Source organism: Falco naumanni, chromosome 19, assembly GCF_017639655.2.
Source record: "Falco naumanni isolate bFalNau1 chromosome 19, bFalNau1.pat, whole genome shotgun sequence".
Taxonomy (NCBI): Eukaryota; Metazoa; Chordata; class Aves; order Falconiformes; family Falconidae; genus Falco; species Falco naumanni.
The window spans coordinates 1,096,744-1,117,448 of NC_054072.1; the positions used below are offsets into that span (position 1 = coordinate 1,096,744).

Genomic DNA, 20,705 nt, shown 5'->3' on the forward strand with positions numbered 1-20,705 from the left:
AGAATAATTGGAAAAGGGGCAAGTGGAGGAGGAAGCTTTTTGACATCTCTTTGCAGTGGAGATTAAATGCAGGAACATAATGTGGTTTTATATACGCACCCACTGCATAAAATAATCAGTGGAGATAATTGGCTTCCTTCCCTGCATTCTTAGTGAATGATGAATAAAGAGTATTGCACATAATAAGTGTCAGCTTTCAATTAAACGTGCCCTATTCAGTGGCTGGTTCTTTGATGCAAGAACAAGCACATGCCGATTTCTGATCTGCTGGTGATCCGCCGCTTTCAGGTCTTGACAATTAAGCAAGCTTGGATGACGAACTTGTAAACTTGCGTAAGGCTGGCTCTGCGCGGTGAGCGGAGGGAGCTAGATGGCGCCATCCGCCCAGCTTTTGCCTCCACGAATTTGGGTTCAAAAGGTGCGTTTCAGGTAAAGCCAGCTCCTTACTCCCCTCTTGGCCACTCTGTTGCGCGCAGATGGCTGAGATGCTGCGTGTAAATGTGGGCAGCGCCTGGTAGTTGGGTGGTGCTTTCTGGTGGCCTGGTTTAATTATCGCTTACGGTATCCCATGTGGAAGGATGGTGCCTCGTTAATGGTGCAAACACGTGACTTATTTGGAGAGGTAATTAATTACTTCCCTCGTGGGGTAAGGGGATGGTGTACAAATGATGGCAAGTGATAACTTGAGGCAGGGGCTGTGGTGCGGCGAATTATAACGTGATGTTTAAAGTGTAAGGGCAGCCTTAAGACAGTGCTGTCTTCTTGCAGAAAAAGAGGTAGGTCAGGGAGGGAAGAATAGATTTATGCAGGAGGACTGCATGTTGATTAATCGTTTCCAGCCTCTCTCACTTCTGTTCCTGCATCCTTACCATCTCACTTAGCTCTGTGACCTTAACATCACTGTTATGCAGCATTTTCCATTAGGAAAGTGAAAAAGCCCAGTGTAAGTTATACTGTGTGTTTTTTACTTCTTGGTGAGGTTGTGGCTTGCTAAACCTTGTCTTACGGAACAGCTTTGAGATCTGGGACCTCCTGAAAACTGGCTAATGGCTAATAAAACTGTTTCTGTGCAAGTTGCACAACGGAGGTTATGGAAATGCTAACTGGGTGGAGAAAACCCCAATCCTGATTATAGCTGCTGGAGTCAGGCATGTAAATATTTATGCAACTTGAATTCTGGGGGGCCTGGCTGGCTTTTTCTCCCTGTAGCATTGCAGGTTCTGTAAAACGCTTGAACCTCCTTGTTTGGGTTGATCTGTACGCACTCTGCTGTTACTCAGAGACTGTCCGTTTGTTTGCTTACTTTTTGTAATTATGGCCGAGGCATGTAGTAACAGTTGATGGCCGTGTGGTGTCTTCCTGCATTTCGGCCGTTGTGTAATGTGCCGAGATTGTGATTGGGCACAGTACAGTTATACAATGTAGTGAGCCCAACCAGATTATAAAAATCCTCCTTCGGTATGTCTGCATCCTTTCAGGCTGCAACTTGCAACGCGAACTGTTGCACTGAGCGTAGACTGGAAGAAAGGCGGCAGAGGAATTGGCAGAGGCAGTCTCTAGAAGTTGGTACAGGTTTCTTGGAGGTAAGAGCTGCTTTGAATTCAGATGTTAATGGAGGATGATCACAAAAATTCAGCTGCTTTAGTGTGGGCATTATTGAGCAAGAAAAACCTGTCAAAAGGTTTTTAGTAACTTAAGTTTCAATATCCTAAAGATTTGAGAGCTTAATTTTTCATTTTAAAATTGTTATCACTGTACAGAGAGACTCAGAAGTACTTACCCTCTTTCCTGTTTACCTGTAAACTTTGGCTTTCTTTTACTTTTTAAAAGGGAAAAGTTTATATGAGGTTTATGTAGTAAAAAAGAGATTTTAAGAACGCTTGACCCCAAAGTACAGCATCTTGCTTAGTTTTTGGAAGTTTCTTGAATTCTCAATCTTTTATTAAGCTATTTTAAATGGATGTGAAATATTTATTTTAAGACAAGCCTAATAAGTCAGCTCAGCATCATCTTTTCAAGTGTGTGTGTGTAATCAGTAACTGGTTTTATATTGCTTACTGGACTAAAATTGTTCTCTTTCAGGAAGGAGTGAGTATCTGTTTCAAAAGTAGATGTAGGAATGCCTGAGCCTTTGGAAAGGAGGTTCGTATTGAGAGCTGAAAAAGTTGGCACATTACCCTGATTTGCTTAATAAATGGAATTTTTCCTGGATGAGTCTCTAACTTCACCTTTGTTTTAATGTGATTAAGGTCTTGGAAAAAAAGTAGCTTTCATCAAAGTGCCAAGTAGCAGTACAAAGAAAGCTGAGAAAAGAACCAGTGTGTGCTCAGGTTGTTTTCTGAGTGCCATGAAGGAGCTTAATGAACTGTGTATTAATATCCATATAATGTGGAGGTATCTGAATTCTTAGACTATTAATGCTCCACAGGGAGACTGTAAGGACTGCTGTATAATACTATAAATCAAGTTAATGTGTACCATGAACGGTGAGAGGTTACTATGTTGGAAGTAAGACTATAAAGTAGTGAAGTGTTTGATAAAGAACAGTGATATGCTATTTAATTTTTATTTACTGTGAGCATCGTTGCTATCTAGAAAACACTGCAGGTGTCATTTGATATCACTCACTTGATGTCAAGCTGTAAAATTGTTACCTCTTAGATTTTGCTTGCACTTTTTTGAAATGTAATCTTACAGATTCATCTGTATACTTCTTTCTTGGTCTTCCGTTAGGACTCTGTTCACGCAGACCGTTGCATGTGCATTGATGGGATCTCCTGTGGAGGGTGGCACTCATGCTGCACAGAAATTTGGCAAAACTGTTGCCTATTGGAACAATAAACTGAGAGAGCAATGGGATGAAAGATGAGCGAGGAACAGCTTGACCAATAATGGTTTTGACCAAATGCACTTCAGGTTGACCTATACTGGAAATACTCATATTTCAGATATTTTTGTTTAGAATCACAGCTTAAATAAGCTCTTACTAAATAATCCGAGTAACCAAACATGCAGTTTTTGAAAGCTGTGAGATCCTTTGTTAAAAGTCTAATTCAGCTGGATTTAAGTCCTCAACAAGCTCATTCACACAGGAAGTTAATGAGATTTAGCTAATGTGCTTTAAATCAACGGAAGGTTTGAGTTCGGCATAACTTTCCTGTGCGTCTTTGTGTAGACATGCCCTAATAATGTTGGTCAGTTGTTAAGACATACTATCCTGGATGGCAGTCAAAATACCAACTACTTAAAAATTCATTAGTGCCTACAAAGAAGGAATATGTTTGGGCTTTGAAGACATACTTTGAAGCAAAGTGAGAAACTAACTCAGGACTGAAACTTCTTAAAGTGCACGTCAAGTCATGGTTTTTAAAAACTAAATGTTAGGAAGTTCGGGCATATTTAGCAGTACTTTGCTTCTACTGCAGGCAAAGGGAAATTGTGTCTTTTTAGGTAGTGTTGCATTAGGAATTTGAAGTATACTTTTTTTAAGTGTGGATGTAATTTGCTCTTGACTGGAGGGGGAAAATCATCTCTGTAGCATTTAAGGACACAGTAGCATTTCAGTGCAATTTCATTTCATGGCAAGGAACTCTGGGTGCAAGAAGCACCTGGTACAGTCAGATCATGAGTATTTTTTGGATCAAAGAGGCTCAGTTTCAAAATAGCCTGAGGAAGAGCTCTACTTAAGACTAAAGTGGGAAGATGGTTTTTACATGTAGCAACAGAAGATTAAGTGCATGTGCTTTGCAGCTTTTTTCGCATCTGTGAGATGGTCAAAATCCCCTGGAAGGTTGGCAAAACACCCTTCAGGCACACCTACCTATCTGGAACAGTTTGTGGGGTAGGGGGCCTCATGGGTGCCGTATCCAAGTACCAATCTGGAGATGTAATACTCCTGGCCAGCACCGTTTGTGGTTGCGGGTCTGCAGATGGTACTTTGATTGCATCGTGTTAAGTACTTCTTGGGCTTTTTTAGCCTCCCTAAATGAGATTCTTCTTGTTGAATTCTTTGAGGTGGGGAGGACCTTTTTGTTTTGTAGGAAAAAAACCAAGCAACTTTTTGGACAGTGTTAAGTAGTAAAGTTGCTGCTCTTCTGATCACTTGGAATTTGGTCATTAATAGTTTAAAACCCTTTGATAGCATATTGTTTCATATTTAACAATTTCTCAGAAACAAATTTCTCAGGCTTACTGTATTATGCTGTTAAATAGAAGATGTGAATAGCTATGGCAGACAGGCTGGAGAGTGAAATGGGGGAATCTTGTGCTCAGGTTCTTCTAGTATTAAAAAATAGCATAACTCAGGACCTGTAAAAGTGAGGACACGTATAAATACAAACCACAGCGCCTGTAGCTCCCATCTGATGCACAGAAGACAAGGGGTGTCTAATAACAGGAAGAGGAGTCTTTGTTTTTTAATACCTTGATGGCACAAAATCAGTACAGAAATTTTGTTTGATGGATGTAACTAGAGCCAATAGTAGTCTGGAGAAAGCTGCTGTTCCATAATTAACTGGGAATTGCCTTGCTTTTGTGTTGAACTGTGTGTCTGGCCAGGGATAGCTGTACCTTGTAAGTAAACTTGTCTAATTGGAGCCTCCACAATATTCCTTAATTGTCTGCGTTGCTGGTCTTGAAAGCACAGAAGCACTCCTGTTTCCCTAATCAGCTCGCTACAGTGTTCTGGTGAAGGAGTTTCTTTCAAAACTTCCCTGATCTATTGGCATCCATCCTGCTGCCTTCTGCAGCCATCTCCATCTCCCTGGATACTCTCGTGCCGATCCGAGCCGTGTGTTTGCCTGTCCCCCTTCTCCATGTCTCTTGGTGAACGTTGACTGGCAGCCAAACTATAAGCAGCTCCGTCCTGCAGCATGTGGTTTCTCTTTAATGTCCCTAATGTTGTAGAGTAGTATTAGTTGCTTGGCCTAAATGCACTTTTTTTAAACTAAACAAAGTAAATGCTGTGCACCTTGAATTCTTCATAGCTGTCTGACACTGCAGGAACCGAGAATTTACCTGTAGTCGCAGTCTGCAGCGTGCCCTTTCCAGAAACAGCTGTGCAGTGCTCACAGTATTGGGTACTGAGCGAGTCAAGTGGGTTGTAAAACTGGTTTTATCTTCTGCTCAGACTTGGCACGTTTTAACAGTAAAATATCCTGATGTGCAGGGAGTGCAGGTCCCTTTCCACATCTCTGTCATGTGTCTGTTGCCAAAAATACAATCTCAGACGTAGAGGCTATCTTGATTTGTATTTAAACACATCATGTGCCTGAGTGTCAGAGATGCCTGACACTTGAAACTGCCGTTGGAGGTGGTGGAACCCCAGATGTGCTGCTGGAGTTCAGGTTATTCACCTCGGCTGTTTGGAATTTATTTAAAATGTAGGTGAAGCTAACCTTGGTTGATGTAAGGTTGGACAACTTCTGGCTGAGCGTCATCTCTGCTTGCAGGAGAAAGTTGTTGTTATCCACATGAGTCTGACAGCTAATTACAAATAGTAAATTGAAGAATGTAATTAAGCTGTCACCTTAATTTGATTGTAATCTCCTTAGTGAATGCAACAGACTGAGCTCTCTTGGCTCTTCAGCCGTCTGTAAAAGCCAGAAAGGTCGTGGGTTGGATCTGACATGGCTCCTTCCTTGGGGCGGTGCGACATGTGCTTACCAGGTGGCATACCCACATCAGCGCTCCTGGGAGCTTTTCCATCAGTACACTCTAAAGAATGTGCTGTTTCACCGCCAGCTTGTTTTATAACCACGCCTTGTTGTGCTTCCTTTATAAATAGTTCCCTTGCACAGCAGTGTAGGGTTACCAAATGTAGGTCAGTTCCTGATTTTCCACGGTGTAGAGGTGGTGAGGACCACAGGTACTGATGAACTACTTAATTTTGTTTGATACTTCTGCTATGCTGAGGGTAGGAGGGAATACACTTACCTTTCAGACTGGATAGGATTCTCCTTTTAACTTTTTCACCAGCTGGTGACCTAGACCTTCAGCAGAACTTGGTGTTTTGAGGGAAAGGAATACAGCAAACTGCAGCTATAAGGTACCTGCTTTCCATTTCTCTCTGCAGACAGTTCTGCCACTTTATAGAGTGATAAAACATTTGTGACTGTCCAGCAGCTTTTGGCTGTTGTTTTAGGGGCCTTGGTACCAGTTCTAAAATGCTGCAGCCCCATTGTGCAAAGCACTAAATGAAGCTGCTTCACTTGTATTCAAATTTTGTGCCCATTGCTCGTGTTTATCTGCCCAGCTTTATGCTGAGTCAGCTGCCTTCTGTCCCCTCAAAGCAGCTGGACAAATCAATATGGAAAGTCTAAAGTATTTTGGATAACGTCTCTGTATGGTGGGCCTGGCTCAGTTGATCGAAATTTGAGATCCAGTTGTAATTTGGAAAGGCCCTTGTGGTTTTAGAAAGCTTTTGGGTTGAGTTTGGCAAATAAGGAAGTAAGTACACAGAGCTGCTTCCCTCTTAAAGCTTCTGGGAAGAAAAACCTGCATTGTTCTTATGCTTTGGAAGAACAGTAATTTTGAGAGTTGAAAGTCATCGTGACAGTCATGGGGGAAGCAGAGGTTTGGACCAAGCTTCTTTCAGAGGGTTAACCTCCAGGTCTGCTTGTTGCAAATGTGGGGCGATGAGCTTCATCGTATTGGCGGTATGTCCTGAACACAGCACTGCTTCCCAGTTCTGCTGCTGCCGGTGACAGCACCTGACAAATTGTTGACTCTTATAATGGATGCTTAAAAAAAACAACCAACCTCAAGCAAACAGAAAGAGCCCCAACAACCTCTTGCCCCAAGCATGCTGCTGTCTGGAGGTCACATTGGTTTTGGTTTCCTCAGTCTTTGCTTTGCTAAGCTCAGAATTCAAATGTTAAAGGCCCTCAAGCATAGCACTGTAGAGATGAATGCCATCACTGCAAATCGGATTTTTTTTTTTTTTAATTTGTCTCTTGTAGTTGTTGCTGGGTATTCTCAAACTAATACAAAAAAGTAGGGAACATTTTTAGTGTGGTTCAGCCAAAACCTGTTATCAAGTGATGCTGCTTCTAAAGACAACAGTGCATGCAAGGGAGGAGATATTTTACATATTGTATATATTACGGTTGTCTGCTCCTTTAGTGGCATTTGTGGTCCATTTTTCCTTTCCGTGGTAGTAAGCTCTTTGTGTAGATCTGTATCTTCTGTCCTGCCCAATTTAACTCTTGAATCTAGTAAGAGGTGAGTTTTCAAATGATTTTTTTTCAACAGACTTGCATGCGGTTGGTTACCTTGTGAAATAGAAGCTTTTTGTGCAGCCTGTCTTGGTATGTGGGCAGATTTCTCTATAGGAAAACCTTTGTTGTCTGCTTCTATGAATGTTTTTATTTGTGGCAGAGGTTCCAGAGTAATGACTTGCAGGAAGAAACTGCCGGAAGAAAAAGAAAAGTACGTTTAATGACCGTTTTTTCTTTTAGTGAACTTTGAAATGGATTTTAACTTGTTTAAACAAAACAAGAGCTGCCTCAGTAAAATAGAAAATGTGATGTTAGTAGTCATGAAAATGCAAAGTGTAAGAACTACCGCGTGGTGTCAAAGCAGACACTGCCATAGCATTGTGTCCTGTCCCGGTGGTACCAAATCTGAAAGATTTGTGTGTGGGAGGAAAGGCAAGCGTGTGGAAGATGCGGGGTGGCCTTTCCTTGGCTGGGAGGGTTTTAGTCTTGTGAACTTGCACCTGGACTATCCCCTGCAGTAGGCTCTTTGTCTAGATACTAACCTTATCTAAAGCATTATAAAACCATGTCAGCTTTTGGCCTTCCTGGGTTAATCATGTACAAGCACTGAAGATAAGTTGGTATAGAAAGGCATGAAACTTAATCGGTATCCTGGTGGAAATTTCACTTCTAGCTTTTCCATTTGATCTAAGGCACAGATAATTCATTGTACTGTGTGCACCTAGCTGATGCTGAATGAGTTTTATCTCTTCTTACATAACTTTTCAGCTTCTGATCAGTTAGATTTGTTATGGAGGACTATAAAAAGTCAGAGTCGTCTTGTTTAGCTGTGCTCGGTGGGATAAGAGGTCTGATAAAGGAGGATATATTTCAGATAAGCTGTTTCACTTTGACGCTTCTGATTGCAGAATAAAACTATTCTGCAAAACCTCTGATTATCATCTGTGCCATTAAGTGCAAGTTTAATTGCTGAGTATAAGCAAGAAAAGTTTGGCAATTTGTCCACCTTGTTTTCTGTGGACCACCCCCCGGCACACCTATGTGTAGTTTGGGTGCATATATATGTGTGTACACAAACACTCCCTCTCACTAGGAAAAGTAGTAAAAGAGGCTATTTTTGCCTGTTAATTTGGAGTAGCTTGCTTGTCATCATTTGGGAGCCCTTATCCAAATATTGTTGTTCTAGCTATTGTGTTTCAGCTCTCAAGAATAAATAATAGGCACAGCTTGTTTGCTTGCTGTCCTGATGTAATTCTCAAGAACAATTCCTGAGGAATGATCACATCTTCTTTGAGAAGATAGCAGTCTTACTGTTTTGCAACACAAAGTGAAATAGGATTACATGGTCTTTTCATTTGCATCGGTGGAGATGCTAGTTAATGCTAATTAAGCAGCTTATCTTGCCAGAGTACCTTAAACCAGATCTCCTGAATGGCAGGTTTCCTGCTGGTGTAACTGGTACGCTGGTGTTTTATTGACATGGCTGCGTTTCTTAGGGAGGCGTAATTCTGCCCTTTCCCTTTTCCTTTCCAATCTGAGATGATAAAAGCCGCCAGACTAAACTACGCCTGTCTCCATCACTGATTTTCTTGGAGAATAAAATATGTCTGCATTGACAGAAAACGGCAGATTCATTTCTTTTTTTTATTCTTTTGGGCTTGCAAAAATCCCCCGTGCCTTTGCAGTAAAAAGCAAACAAAACCCCTCAACCCACCACCCCCCCACCCCAGACACCCCCACTGGCCCCAAACCTTTAACCAGTATCTGTTACTCCCCCCTAAGCTGCATAGGCAGCTGTGAGACAAATATTCCTGTAGAGATTTGAGAAGGCAATCGCCAGTTATCTGTGCACAAACTCAGAAGCAGACAAACTAATTATAAAGTTGCTGTTCGTGTCTGGAGATTTGCACTTCTGAAGGGGAAGTCTGTGGTTATCGTCAAAATGGGAATGCCTTTTTTTTTCTCTCCAGGCATAGGGCCGTGAGTGCTCTAACTAGCCTTCTCCTCCAGTCTGAAGTTCAAGTGAGAAATAATTAATTTTGCTATTTTAATATTTACTTTGAGAGAGGTCATAATTAAACCCTTATTTGAAGATTTTCCATTCCGTTTTGATTTAATTAAGGGTGCTTCAAGGGTGTCTCAGTGCCCACAGAGTATTTTTAAGGTACCTATATTTTCTCTCTTGAAAAGTTACATCTGCTTTGTAAGATTACTATCTCTCACCTCAAATAATCAGAATTTTCTAGCAAATGGGCAGTTAATAGCTACTAAGATGTTCTAAAATATTCGTATTTGGTAATTTTTCAAACAGTCCTAAATTGCCCCTAGCAGAAGGGTCTTTGTCAAGTTTCATTTTGATTGCAATTACATTCAAGCTGCTAGCATCTTCCTGAGCAGCATTTTAGACAGGATGCTTAAGAAGAATTCCAAACTGTAGTGGGTTTTTTTTGTTCTTTTTTAATATATATACATAACCGTGTTTTTTGAATGACCATTAGCCGTGTGTGCGGCTGTAGTGATTAAGTTGACAATGTCACAAACTTGCTTTTGAAGTAACGCCAGCGTGCAGTGGGATTTGCTGCTTGAACGTGTGCCTGGCTTTGCAGAAAACTTCACTTGATATGACTTTGAAAAGGCCATTTTTCAGGTTCTGTCATGTACTTTCGTCTGTAGCTTAGCTTGTTTTATCTGCAGCTGTCTGCAGCTGCACCTCCTCTTCGAAGCTCTGTAACAACAGGTTGTAAAACTTGGTTTGCTGCAGAATTCTCTGTGCTGTCCTGTGGGAAGTTTGAGTTAAAATCTGTTCATCCATGCTTCGTAGTCTTGGAAATAGCAGAAGTGTCAATCACCATAGACTGGCAGGTCTAATTTAAGGAGTAAATGTGGAAAAACAGTACTGTAGTGACCCATCTGGGAAAACAAGAGAACCAGTAAGCATTTTCCTGTTCCTGTGCCAAAATAGTAGTGATATTAATTAAAATACACAGTTTTATCCTGAACCAGTTGCTTCAACATCATCAGGCAGATTACTTTGAATGTTCCTCATGCAGCTGGGATAATTTCAGGTAAGGGTGTCCAGCAGAAAAGGCTGTTTCTGTCTGTCTGAAATGGGCTTACTGAAAGACAGGTGTGCTTCTCAATCCATCTAATCTAAGCTTCCTGGATGCTTTTTATTTAAAAACAGGTCATTTTAAAAGGAAGGATTTAGATATATAGAGGTGGACTTATGAGTAGGTCTACAGTTCACGCTTTCTGAAGAAGCACAAGTATTGTTTGCAGTGGGTGTTCAGTAGCATTGCTGCATAGCTGGAGTACAGGTGTACTTTGTTCCTCAAAGGTTCTCTGGATGTGACTGTGGAATTGAAACAAACCCAAGGTTTTGATATATATTCTAATAATTGAAGATGACGAGAGAAGAATGAGAGAATAATCATGGTATTCCCATCCTGAAAGAATTTTAAATACCTTCAGCTTTATCTTTAAATGGTAGTCTCCTAATTATCAAATCAAAAGGGGAAGATAAGAATTGGTGAGTCATGAGCGTGAAAGGGAACCAGGGCTGCAGGGCATGTGTGCTTGTACAAATATCTTAGGTAATCAAGAAAAAATTAATTTCTCTCTTCAATTCTAGGTGCCATTGATGCTAATGATACTTAAAAAAGCAACCCTAATGTCCCAGCTGGATTACTGAGCACTTCTGTGATTCCTGGAGGTGCGGCTGTTTAAATAAGAATTTGTCCTTAGTACTTGGCCTGTCATATCCCAGAATCATCTGCGTGGGTCCTGCATGCAAGTCCTTGACATCCTGGAAACGATGGGGATTGGTAAGAATACTACTTCAAAATCAGTGGAGGCAGGAGGCTCCGCAGAAGGCAAATATGAGGATGAATCTAAACATCCCACCTTTTTCACCCTGCCTGTAAGTAACACTTTCAGGTACTACATAGTGTGAATCAGTTAATAATGCTTTGTTGTAATCATGTTGTACAAAACCTTTATTTCCACAAGTAGTTAGTAAAACCTCTTTTGCCACTTGCTACTGTTTATATAGAAACATAGCCAATTATATTGTCTGTGGTTGTTTCATGCGCGTGCTCCAAAGCAGCGCTGTTCACAGGACATGCAATACCCCTGACACGATTAGAACAATTTCATGTTTATGGTTAGAACAATTAACTGTCCTCCTGCGGAATGCAGCAGCCCCTGGTATGCCTCAAGTCACTTGACTAAGAGGAGTAGGTGACAGCAAGAAAACCTTTGCTTGTCTTTTACTTAAGCAGATTTTTAGTTGTATCGTTCCTGTTGTACACATCTGCCTCTTAATAACTCTTCCAGTCGGTCTGCTGCTGTCTCCTGCCACCCTCAGCTGATGCTGTCCAGGCTTTGAGGAGCTGTATGTGATGTCTTTCAAGTTTCTGTATATTCCTAGACATGCTGTTACAGCCATGATTGCTTGCCGTGCTTGTAATGTGTTCTGACAAAATGTCAAAGGCAGATGTCAAGTACCAAGGGAGAAAACTGGGTGACATGGGGCGTGATTGCAGGGAAAACGTTTATTTTAAGACCATGTGTTTCTTTCTTTTTATTTTAAGGTAGTCATAAACGGTGGAGCAACATCCAGCGGTGATCAGGATACAGAAGACACAGAGTTGATGGCCATCTATACTACAGAAAATGGCATAGCAGAAAAGGTATGTAGTGGTTTCCTTCTAGGTGAGAAACCATTCTCGCTTTTTCAGTTCTATTATTTGTCAACACTACTTTTACTTGGCTGAGAGATTTTCTTTAATCAGACATGCTGACTTTCAGATTCAGGTTGGCCTTGGGGGAGTTCTGTCCTCATGACTCTTCTGGTGACACATCTAGGTTGCAGAACATGGGCAATGACTCAGCAAATGTTAGAAGGCAGTTAATACACTTTGACCTGGCACCAAAATGCATAATATGCGGGGTTTTTTTTATTATTTCTTAATTTCCATTGCCCTCTTGCATGGTTTCCCTGATAAGGTCATTCTGTTCTGTTCTTCAGTTCTTAACTTGATCTGCATTTAGTCAAGTAAACTTGTGGTGGTGAGTACCTCCAAAAGTGAGATTGTTTCCACTTTCTTTCCCAATTTTTTCTAAGCTCCAACCTCTTAAACTTAATTTTTCTAGTTCTCTTTTCAAGTAGGGGGCTACTTATTATTGTGACAGCTTCATGAGTGAATTTCAGGTAATTCATAAAAACCCTGGAATGGAACATTCTTCCTTCAGATAACAATGATTGTATCCTGGCTATTCAGGGAAACCCAGCTGAGGCCTCAAAGGTGACCCGTTTGGTTGGGATTTTCCCAGCTTTTTTCTCAATTCCATCATTCCCCAAGCCTGTTCCATAATATTCTTGCAAGCAGAGATGGTGGTGTGAATATGAACTTTTGTTTAAAATAAGGAAGGGAGATTACAGTAAGTCTAAACAGTACCTTTTCCTGAAAAGTTTGTATGTAATTGGCAGTGTAGTTAAGGCTTATCTCTAGGGAGCCTCAACCTGACCAAATTTTTCAAATGTCCTAATGGAAACAAGACCAAAACTCCTTTGGTTCCAAGCAAGAGCGTCATAATGCTCATTTCTTTGAGGTTGTAACTTGTGTTGGGGCAAGCATGATATCAAAGGGTATAGTTAAGGTTTTCTGACTCGGACATCAGAATTCACTTCTGAATTTCAGATTTATAATAGAGCTTAAACAGGTGATTGACAGAGGTCTTTAGTGTTAGATTACAAAAGAATGTTATGAATGCCACGATGTGCCTTCATGTACTCTGTCTCTTACAGGTAGTCTGCCTGCATGTCTCAAATACATCTCTACTACCATCTTGATCATGCTGATATTTTAATGGACAAATTTTGGCAACTGTTGACATGCATATGTCTGTGATGGCTGACTTTTGGAGCACGCACAGACAAGCGTGGAGAGAGACAATCTGATAAAAACCTTGAGCAAACGGTGTTGGGATGAAATTGTGCAACTAAGATAAGCAATCTGTAGACATTAAAGCATGTCTTCGTGGCCTGATTTTACCAAACATGTATTTTTTGCCCTTCCACTTGAACCATGTGACCAGAACTGTAAATGGATGATAAATCTACCTTAAAGAGACCATGAGCTTTTAATCAGCCAAATCTGGTTGAGTTAAAGCTTTGCTGTGGCTTAAAATGAATGAACGGTGAAAGAAGGGCTATAGCGATTAACAGCCTTGCGTATTAAGATAGTATTTGAGGCTAGTATTCCTGGTGAGCTGGGCAAAACCTCCTGCTTTTCACTTAAAATAAGTGTACGTGAAGCATGTTTGGTCTTGGCTTTCCGTTCCTCTTGAGAGATCGTTCACCAAAAAGGCAAATGAAAGGCCTTGAATAAAAAGCCTTTAACAAAGAGGACTGAAATGTACTTAATTGCTGGAGGATGCCCAGTGCTTTTACATTCTCTTCCAATATTTGTTAGCTGAAACAATAAACTATTAGCCCAGATGAGAAATAACTGTATTGCTGCATCCCTATAAAATAAATAGTACCATGTTGCTTATTGCTTAATGGAATTAATTTGAACACGTTGTTTGCTCTTTCAGGTATTTTTCTAAAGGCCTTGCTCCTCGCAGTTAATCTGTTTTCTTCTGGTTCTTCCCCCTAGTACTTGATAACAGAGCCTTTGTCTTGCACAGTTGGTGTTTGCTGCTTGGGATTTTGGGTTGGGTTTGGTTTTTGGTTTTCTATTTTGTTTTCCCCAAACACTTCTACTCCACTTTTATCTCCATCTTATTTCCCTCCCCCCTGTTTATACTTAATTCTGTACTTCTCTGCATTTTTGTAGTGTCCCACCTTTGGCCAATTAATAAAAAGAATTCATCTCTGATCAGTATCTCATTTGGAAAGGTGCAGTTCGTTCCCAGCAGTTCCCTACAGCACACTATGGCATACTTGGCAAGCATCAGCACAGAGTCAGTACGTTAAACCAGCAGGCACACGCTCGAGATACAAAAGGGCCAGTGACTACCCAGTGACTTACCAGGAGAATAGCCAGACCTCACCCTGGTTCTCACATTCCTCATAGTTCAGTCTTGGTTGCTTTTATGTCAGTTCCCTTTAGCCATTATCTGCTATAAGTCTGATCAAGATGAAAGCTTCCTCTTCCAAAGCAGAGTAAGTCTGACTTTTGGAAGGGATTAAGAGTACCCTGGATTTTTTTTTTTTATCCTATAACTTTTCTGTGTAGGACAGACATTACTATGACAATTGTGCCTTGAAGTTCGGAATTCTTTTGTTAGAAGACTTACAAACTTCACTTTCTAAAGGAAAGCTTAAATTGGTTAGCGGTTGTCGATCTGTGCCCAGAGAGAGCTTTCTACCTGCCATGGACGAGTCGACTTATTCCTAGGCCTGGTGCCTGCTGCTCTTCTGTGTTCTTTGCAGACAAATATAGGCATAAATGTAATCAGAAATGAAAAGTACTGATAAACTTGCTGCATATGCCATGGTCTTCCTGTTAGAAACAGGTTATCGTTTCTGATTGCTGCTGCCCAAGGAAGAAGGGGGATATATAGAATAGAATAGAAGGGCAGGTGGAAAAGTTGGGGAATGTACTTGATGGAACCTCATCAGTCCTAGGGCCAAACACTTTTTTTTTTTTTTTTTTCCCCCCATAAGTGGAACAGTTAGGTACCTGCTGGGTATTTATCTGGCAAAATTAGAAAAGCAGCCAAAAGATGAGTTTTCTAAAGGCAGCAGCCAAAACAGGCTCACCAATCTGCACAAATCGCTCACTGGATTTTTAGAGTTATCCTGCTTGGAAACATCACCAACGTTGAAAATCCCATTCCTGTCCATCCTTGGAAGGAGTAATGCAGGTCGCTCGGTGCACAGTGGTAGGTGTTTTATCTCTTAGTGCTGGAGTCAGGTGGGGAACTATCCACAGTTTGTTCTCCTGATCTGGCTGCAAGCCAACATTGATGTAATTCATGGAGCAAACAGTTAATTTCTGCTGACACCTCTCTCTTCCCACCTCATGAGCAGATGTCGTAACCATTCTTACTGTTCCTTCATGACCTCTGCCTCTCTGAAAGTATATGATGACCTCTTAGTCAAAATGCTGAACAAACAGGCAGTGTTACTGTGAGCAAAGTTCTCAGGTGGAGCATATATTGCAGTGAAATAGAGCAGAATCGAGGCAATCAAACACATATATATATTTTATATATATATATATTTGTGTGTGTGTGTTTGTATAGTCTCTGGGGGAAGGCTAACAAAACTGCTTTATAAGAACAGGAAGTATCTTGGGAGCTTCTCTGGGTGAATCTTTTCTTTGTTTTCCCAATAAAGTTCTTAAAGAAGCCGCTAGTGATGATATGTGTCCTGCTGTTTGTCCATAACTACGCTGGCTGTTGGGTCTTGCTCCTTCTGCCTGTCTTTGTGAGTCAGCCACTTTGTCCCCTTCCTTGGATCTACGCATAACTGCATTGACATGAGGATGTACCCGATTTTTCCTAATAACTGCATTGACATGAGGATGTACCCGATTTTTCCTAATTTCCAGTTGGAGACAAGATGTGTACAGCTTTACTGCTGCGCAGCGCTCTCCCCTCCAGTATGAGGTGAAGCTCTAAAACTCAAGTTCCTGAATTTTTTCATGAGTCATTTTTTTTAGAGAATCAGGTCAGGAGGGTGGTCTTTCATTTTTCAGTCAATGAAAAAATTACATTGGTGCTGCAAATTGGCAAGATGAGTTGTGCAGTCAACAATTTCCCTTATTTCTCTGCTTAGGATATGTACCGTATTTAAACTAACCCTGGTGAACAGATTGCTGGGCGCTTAACATGGTTGAAAAAAGTTTTCTGAAATGAGTGTTTCTAGATTTCGCTTTTCCACTGTAATACCCTCAATCTTTCCATAACAGTGTGGTCCTTTACACTCCCTGAATTTGAATTAACCCAGTGGCATTTTTTTTCCCAACAGATACCAGAGGTAAGAAGGAAATACCATGGGTCTGTTTGGCTTCCCTGACCTTGGAGATGATAAATAAAATGGAGATTATCTAAGCATAATCTGTGGGTGTGTAGTGATTTTTGAAGAAGTAAAGACCATTTGAGGCAAAGTCACGAGTCTGGCAAAGTTTCTGGTCCTTGTGTAAGGCTACTTCACATGAGTTTGTTATGTTCTAGTGTGGATTAGGTCAGAACAGTAGTTATATAAGGTATTTTTTTGGTTAGTTGAGCTGATAAGATCTAGTACTTCCTCTTGCTTTTGTTGTTGGTATTTGGGCTTTGGAGCATTGTATTTTTGTTCTCAGGAATTTCAAAACCGGAGTGTCTGAAAGGAACGGCTCCATTTAGTTGTAAAGAAGAAATGACTGAGCTGGATCTTGTTTTAATAGAAAATCTGCAGGGATTTTGGTGTGTGTGTCTGTGTGGTTAGTCTGCTAGCTCTCTGTGAATTAGGGCACATGGTAGCCCAGTATGTGGTCTTGCTTAAATTCCTGTAGTTTTGGAGGAAGTCTGCTTGGCTGATATAAATTGGCCGCGGATGTATTCCGTTATAGTGATTAACATTTTTCTTGACTGGTTGAACATGGGGTGGAAGCAAAATAATAAATCTTGCGGCTAAAAAAGGTTAACCAAGACTGAAATTGAGTAAGAATTAAGTAGGGAAGCAATTACCATGAGGAACTTTCTTGTGTGATTTTGGCCTCTTAGGCAAGGCTAGCCATTCTGCTTTGAAACTAGCCATTGTTGACTCTTCTACGTAGTTCCAGTTCTTCCTTTTTTCCTTTTTTTTTTTTTTTTTATAATTCTGTCATGATAATTTCATTTTATGGGCACCTTTTGGCTGTCAGGTTGGTTATAATAAATGAAGAATTGCTGTGTTAGTATAAATGAGCAGGGAATGGCTTATAGAAGTGAATGTGTTTGGTAAAATTTAGTAGCTACAGCTGGAGGTGAGCTCACTGTCAGAGGTAAAAGGCTTTAAAAATGTTTGAAAATGTAACGTATCACCACTGTGAGTATTACACCAACCTTGGAGTATCTGGATAGTTCAGATTCAGTTTATTCGTACATAACAGTAACCTACTGTTGTCCTTTGTGTCCTCCCCTGCTTTTTTACCCTTCCCACCTTTCTACCCTCCCTGTCAAAATAGAGCTCTTTGGCAGAGACACTGGACAGCAGTGGAAGTTTAGATGCGCAGAGAACTGACATGATTTACACCATCGAAGATGTTCCTCCTTGGTATCTCTGCATATTTTTGGGGTTACAGGTATGTTTCAAAACAGCCATAATTTCCTCTGCAACTTTTAAAGTTTTTTTAGTATTTTCTGTGTAGTTTATAGCATTTGTGTACGTGATAATTTTATTTTTCCCATGCTCTCACATGTTTGAATAAAGTGTTGAGGTAGTTTCATCTTAAGTTGATCGCACACTAAGATTACTGTCTTGATAATGATCTATATCGTTGTTCACTGGCTTATGCATTTGTGAGATTCACTTAAATATTTAGTCTTCTAAGCTACTGTTAGTAAGTAAGTGAGTAAATGTGAAGTGGTGAGCTCCAGAAAGTGACGTCTGGCACCTCTGGAATGAAAGATGGAGAGAGATAATGGTTTAGTCCTGAAATCTTGAATATTAGAGCTGCTACTGTAGCCATTTCAATTCTGCAAGCTCAGTAGCAGCATCCTGGACCTGTAGGCTCACTAGTAAGCAGGGCAGCTGAATTCTTTACTCCTTGGAGTGAGAGCGTGTGCTTCCTGCAATGAGGTGGACTGTAGCAGTGAGCTGAACCCAACTACCAGCTCAGCCACTCATGTGAAGCAGAACAGCTCATTTCATCTCCTTTCTTTCTCAAATGGTAATAATATCTGTCCCACAGGAATGCTGAGAATTTGTTAATATCTGTAAAGTATGTTGAGATCTCCAAACAAATACATTCCAAAGCATCCTTTTTTATTTCTGCCTTTCCTCAAGGACAGGCAGTTCTGTAGGGACTGTATTTTTTAACTTGCACTGCTGAATATGGTGATTCTTGTTTGTTTGTTTGCTTAATGTATTGGGATGAAAAAGAATTCATGAGTACCTAGTTTCTGGTACTCGAGAGCTTATTTGCATCCTAGTTTGTATGTGCTCAAAGTTCATTTGTAAGCTAATGGTTTTTCACATGGTTGAAAGTGAATGGAGTTATTTATCTGCTTTTCTGAGTCAGAAGTGGTTTTCAGCACAGTTACCTAGATACCTCCTCATCAAGAACAGTAGCCATGTGGCTATTTAAATAACCTAGTGTATTCTACAGAAATAGCGATCGTTAGCAACAGGCTAGCTCAGTGTGGAAGGAAAATATTTAAAGAAATGCTTTGGGCCAGGAAGCGATTCAAAAGCAAAAATATCCAATGCGAAAGAAAAGATAGTCATCAGTTTATTTACTCATTAATATTGGCTGCAGTATTAACGGACTATTTTTCTTTTCACAGCACTACTTAACATGTTTCAGTGGAACTATAGCAGTGCCCTTTTTGCTGGCTGATGCCATGTGTGTGGGATTTGACCAGTGGGCTACCAGCCAGTTGATTGGGACCATTTTCTTCTGTGTGGGCATCACTACATTGTTACAAACAACTTTTGGGTGCAGGTGAGATTCGGGACTTGTTTCAAGTTCTTGAGATGGTGATAGGACTAGACATCAGTTGGGATTTCCAGGGTGCAGTCGGATACTCTTGTTAGGTAGTCTATTTTCAAAGGATAAACACGAAACACAAGATAGCAGGTCAAACGCAGGATGGTTAGGGAAAGCTTTTGGAAAGCTGCTTCCAAAAAAAGGTGGATCCGAAATCAGAGAAGGCATTCGAAGGGTAAGAAAATACAGCGGGAGCAGGGAGAGGGAAGGAGGAGGAGGGAAATCTGAGGGCAGAGACTGTGTTAAGTGATTCTGGGGGAAAGAAAAAATCGATACGCCTTGGTAAAGAGGAACTAATTTTGATATTTTTATTAGCTTCTGGAATGATACTGTATTCTTGCCAGTATTTAGGTGGTTGCGATTAGTCCTACAGCAGATCGTGTGCTTGTTCCTGTAAAGGGTTTGCCAAATCAAAAAATTGGAAAAATGACAGGGAAATTTCTTATTCTCTGAACTGAGTATCATTGTTACCTTCCAATACAAACAAATTATTTGATTTTAATTTGTTAGTTGCTTTGAGTCGCAGGTAACGATCCTTCCTTGAGTTGGGAAGAAACACGTAGTGTAGCCTTACAGGGATGCCTGTGCCTCTCCTTTGGTCTGCTCGCTTTAGGAGGATGCAAGAGGCTAATTCAAGTGTTAGCAAATACCAACACCAGATTTTTTACAAGTAAGACCAGGATGCTCTAAGTTTTATTAACATGGAGATAAATCCTTTCTAAAAATGTGTGTTCTATACTAAATGCTGCAGAGAGATACTTGACATGTTTACTTAAACTTCTGTTGACTCTGCCTGTGAGAACTGGGAATAGCTAAAACCTGCGGAGTTATTTCTGCATCTTCTTGAATAAACCAACAGTGATAAGTAAAACCAGAAGAAAAGTGTGTATTTTAAGAGTATGCCCTCATATGGTTACTTGAATGATTCATGGGTCATTTAGTTCAATTTAAGAACAATGTGAGCTGAAATCTTGCATTCCAGTAGAAAAATGGACAAACATCCCCTCCATTTTTAAAGATTCAGCTAAGAAACAGAATCTTTGGGTGGAAAAGTTATCTCGGTGGGGTGCAGAAGGCAAGCCTATGGCAGATGACTTGCAGTTGTAGATCAGCTTTTCATCTAAAAATTTTCCAAATATTTCAGCTTTTCCAATGTAATCTTTAGTTGCTATTTTAGTTGGCTTTCTTGTCTTTTTTTCCTTTGAAAAAACCTTCCCTTTATTTTTTTTTTATGTCTTAACTTATAAAATAGCTTCGCTGTTTTGTATGAAAAGTTTGTTCTAATGACAAAACAGCATAATGCAAATTGTTGAAAGAGAAAATTTTCATCCCCCAATGTATTTTCTTTAAGTCAAGACTGCCTGCAGTTAATAATCATATTTTCTGCCTGATTGGCTTTTTGTGCTCATAGAGTAGCTTGCCTTAGCTGTAATCAAATTTTCAAGTACCTCGTCTGAACAGAGGCAGAGGAGCAGAGCTGTACCCTTTGGTGTTTTGAACCTCTTTTAATGGGAGTGATGGTTAGTGGGGTTGTTTTTCCCCTCCCAGTCCTCTGTGCTTTATATAGGGAACTGGAGGATTGTTGACCTAGGCAGGAACTGGAAGATAAGGTATTTATTGTTCAGGTTTGAGTGTCTGCTCCCTGGATTTACTGAAGTTCAAAGTCTTTGAGTTTTGTATGCAGAGTTGTGGATGGAGATGAACTCAAAGTGGAGCTTTGTTTTCCTGTACTTCTGCCAGCTTTTTTCTTCTGCCTCAAATTTATCAGAAAAAGCTTCATTTTTATGCTTCCTGAGATTTG

At 40.5% G+C, this 20,705-nt stretch overlaps 1 protein-coding gene across 4 annotated transcripts in view; it reads left to right on the plus strand.

Moving 5' to 3' along the window:
• Positions 1-20,705, plus strand: part of SLC23A2 (solute carrier family 23 member 2) — a 59,716-nt gene that overhangs the window by 15,587 nt on the left and 23,424 nt on the right. For 2 of the 4 annotated variants that reach the window (XM_040617896.1, XM_040617893.1), the window contains exons 2-5: positions 10,849-11,136; positions 11,810-11,908; positions 17,381-17,497; positions 18,702-18,859. In XM_040617896.1, coding sequence (XP_040473830.1) covers positions 11,005-11,136; positions 11,810-11,908; positions 17,381-17,497; positions 18,702-18,859 — 506 coding nt within the window. In that variant the 5' untranslated portion in view covers positions 10,849-11,004. Of the gene's footprint in view, positions 1-1,478; positions 1,584-2,082; positions 2,143-10,848; positions 11,137-11,809; positions 11,909-17,380; positions 17,498-18,701; positions 18,860-20,705 lie in introns of all 4 variants that reach the window. The other 2 variants (XM_040617895.1, XM_040617894.1) reach the window with 2 other exon arrangements.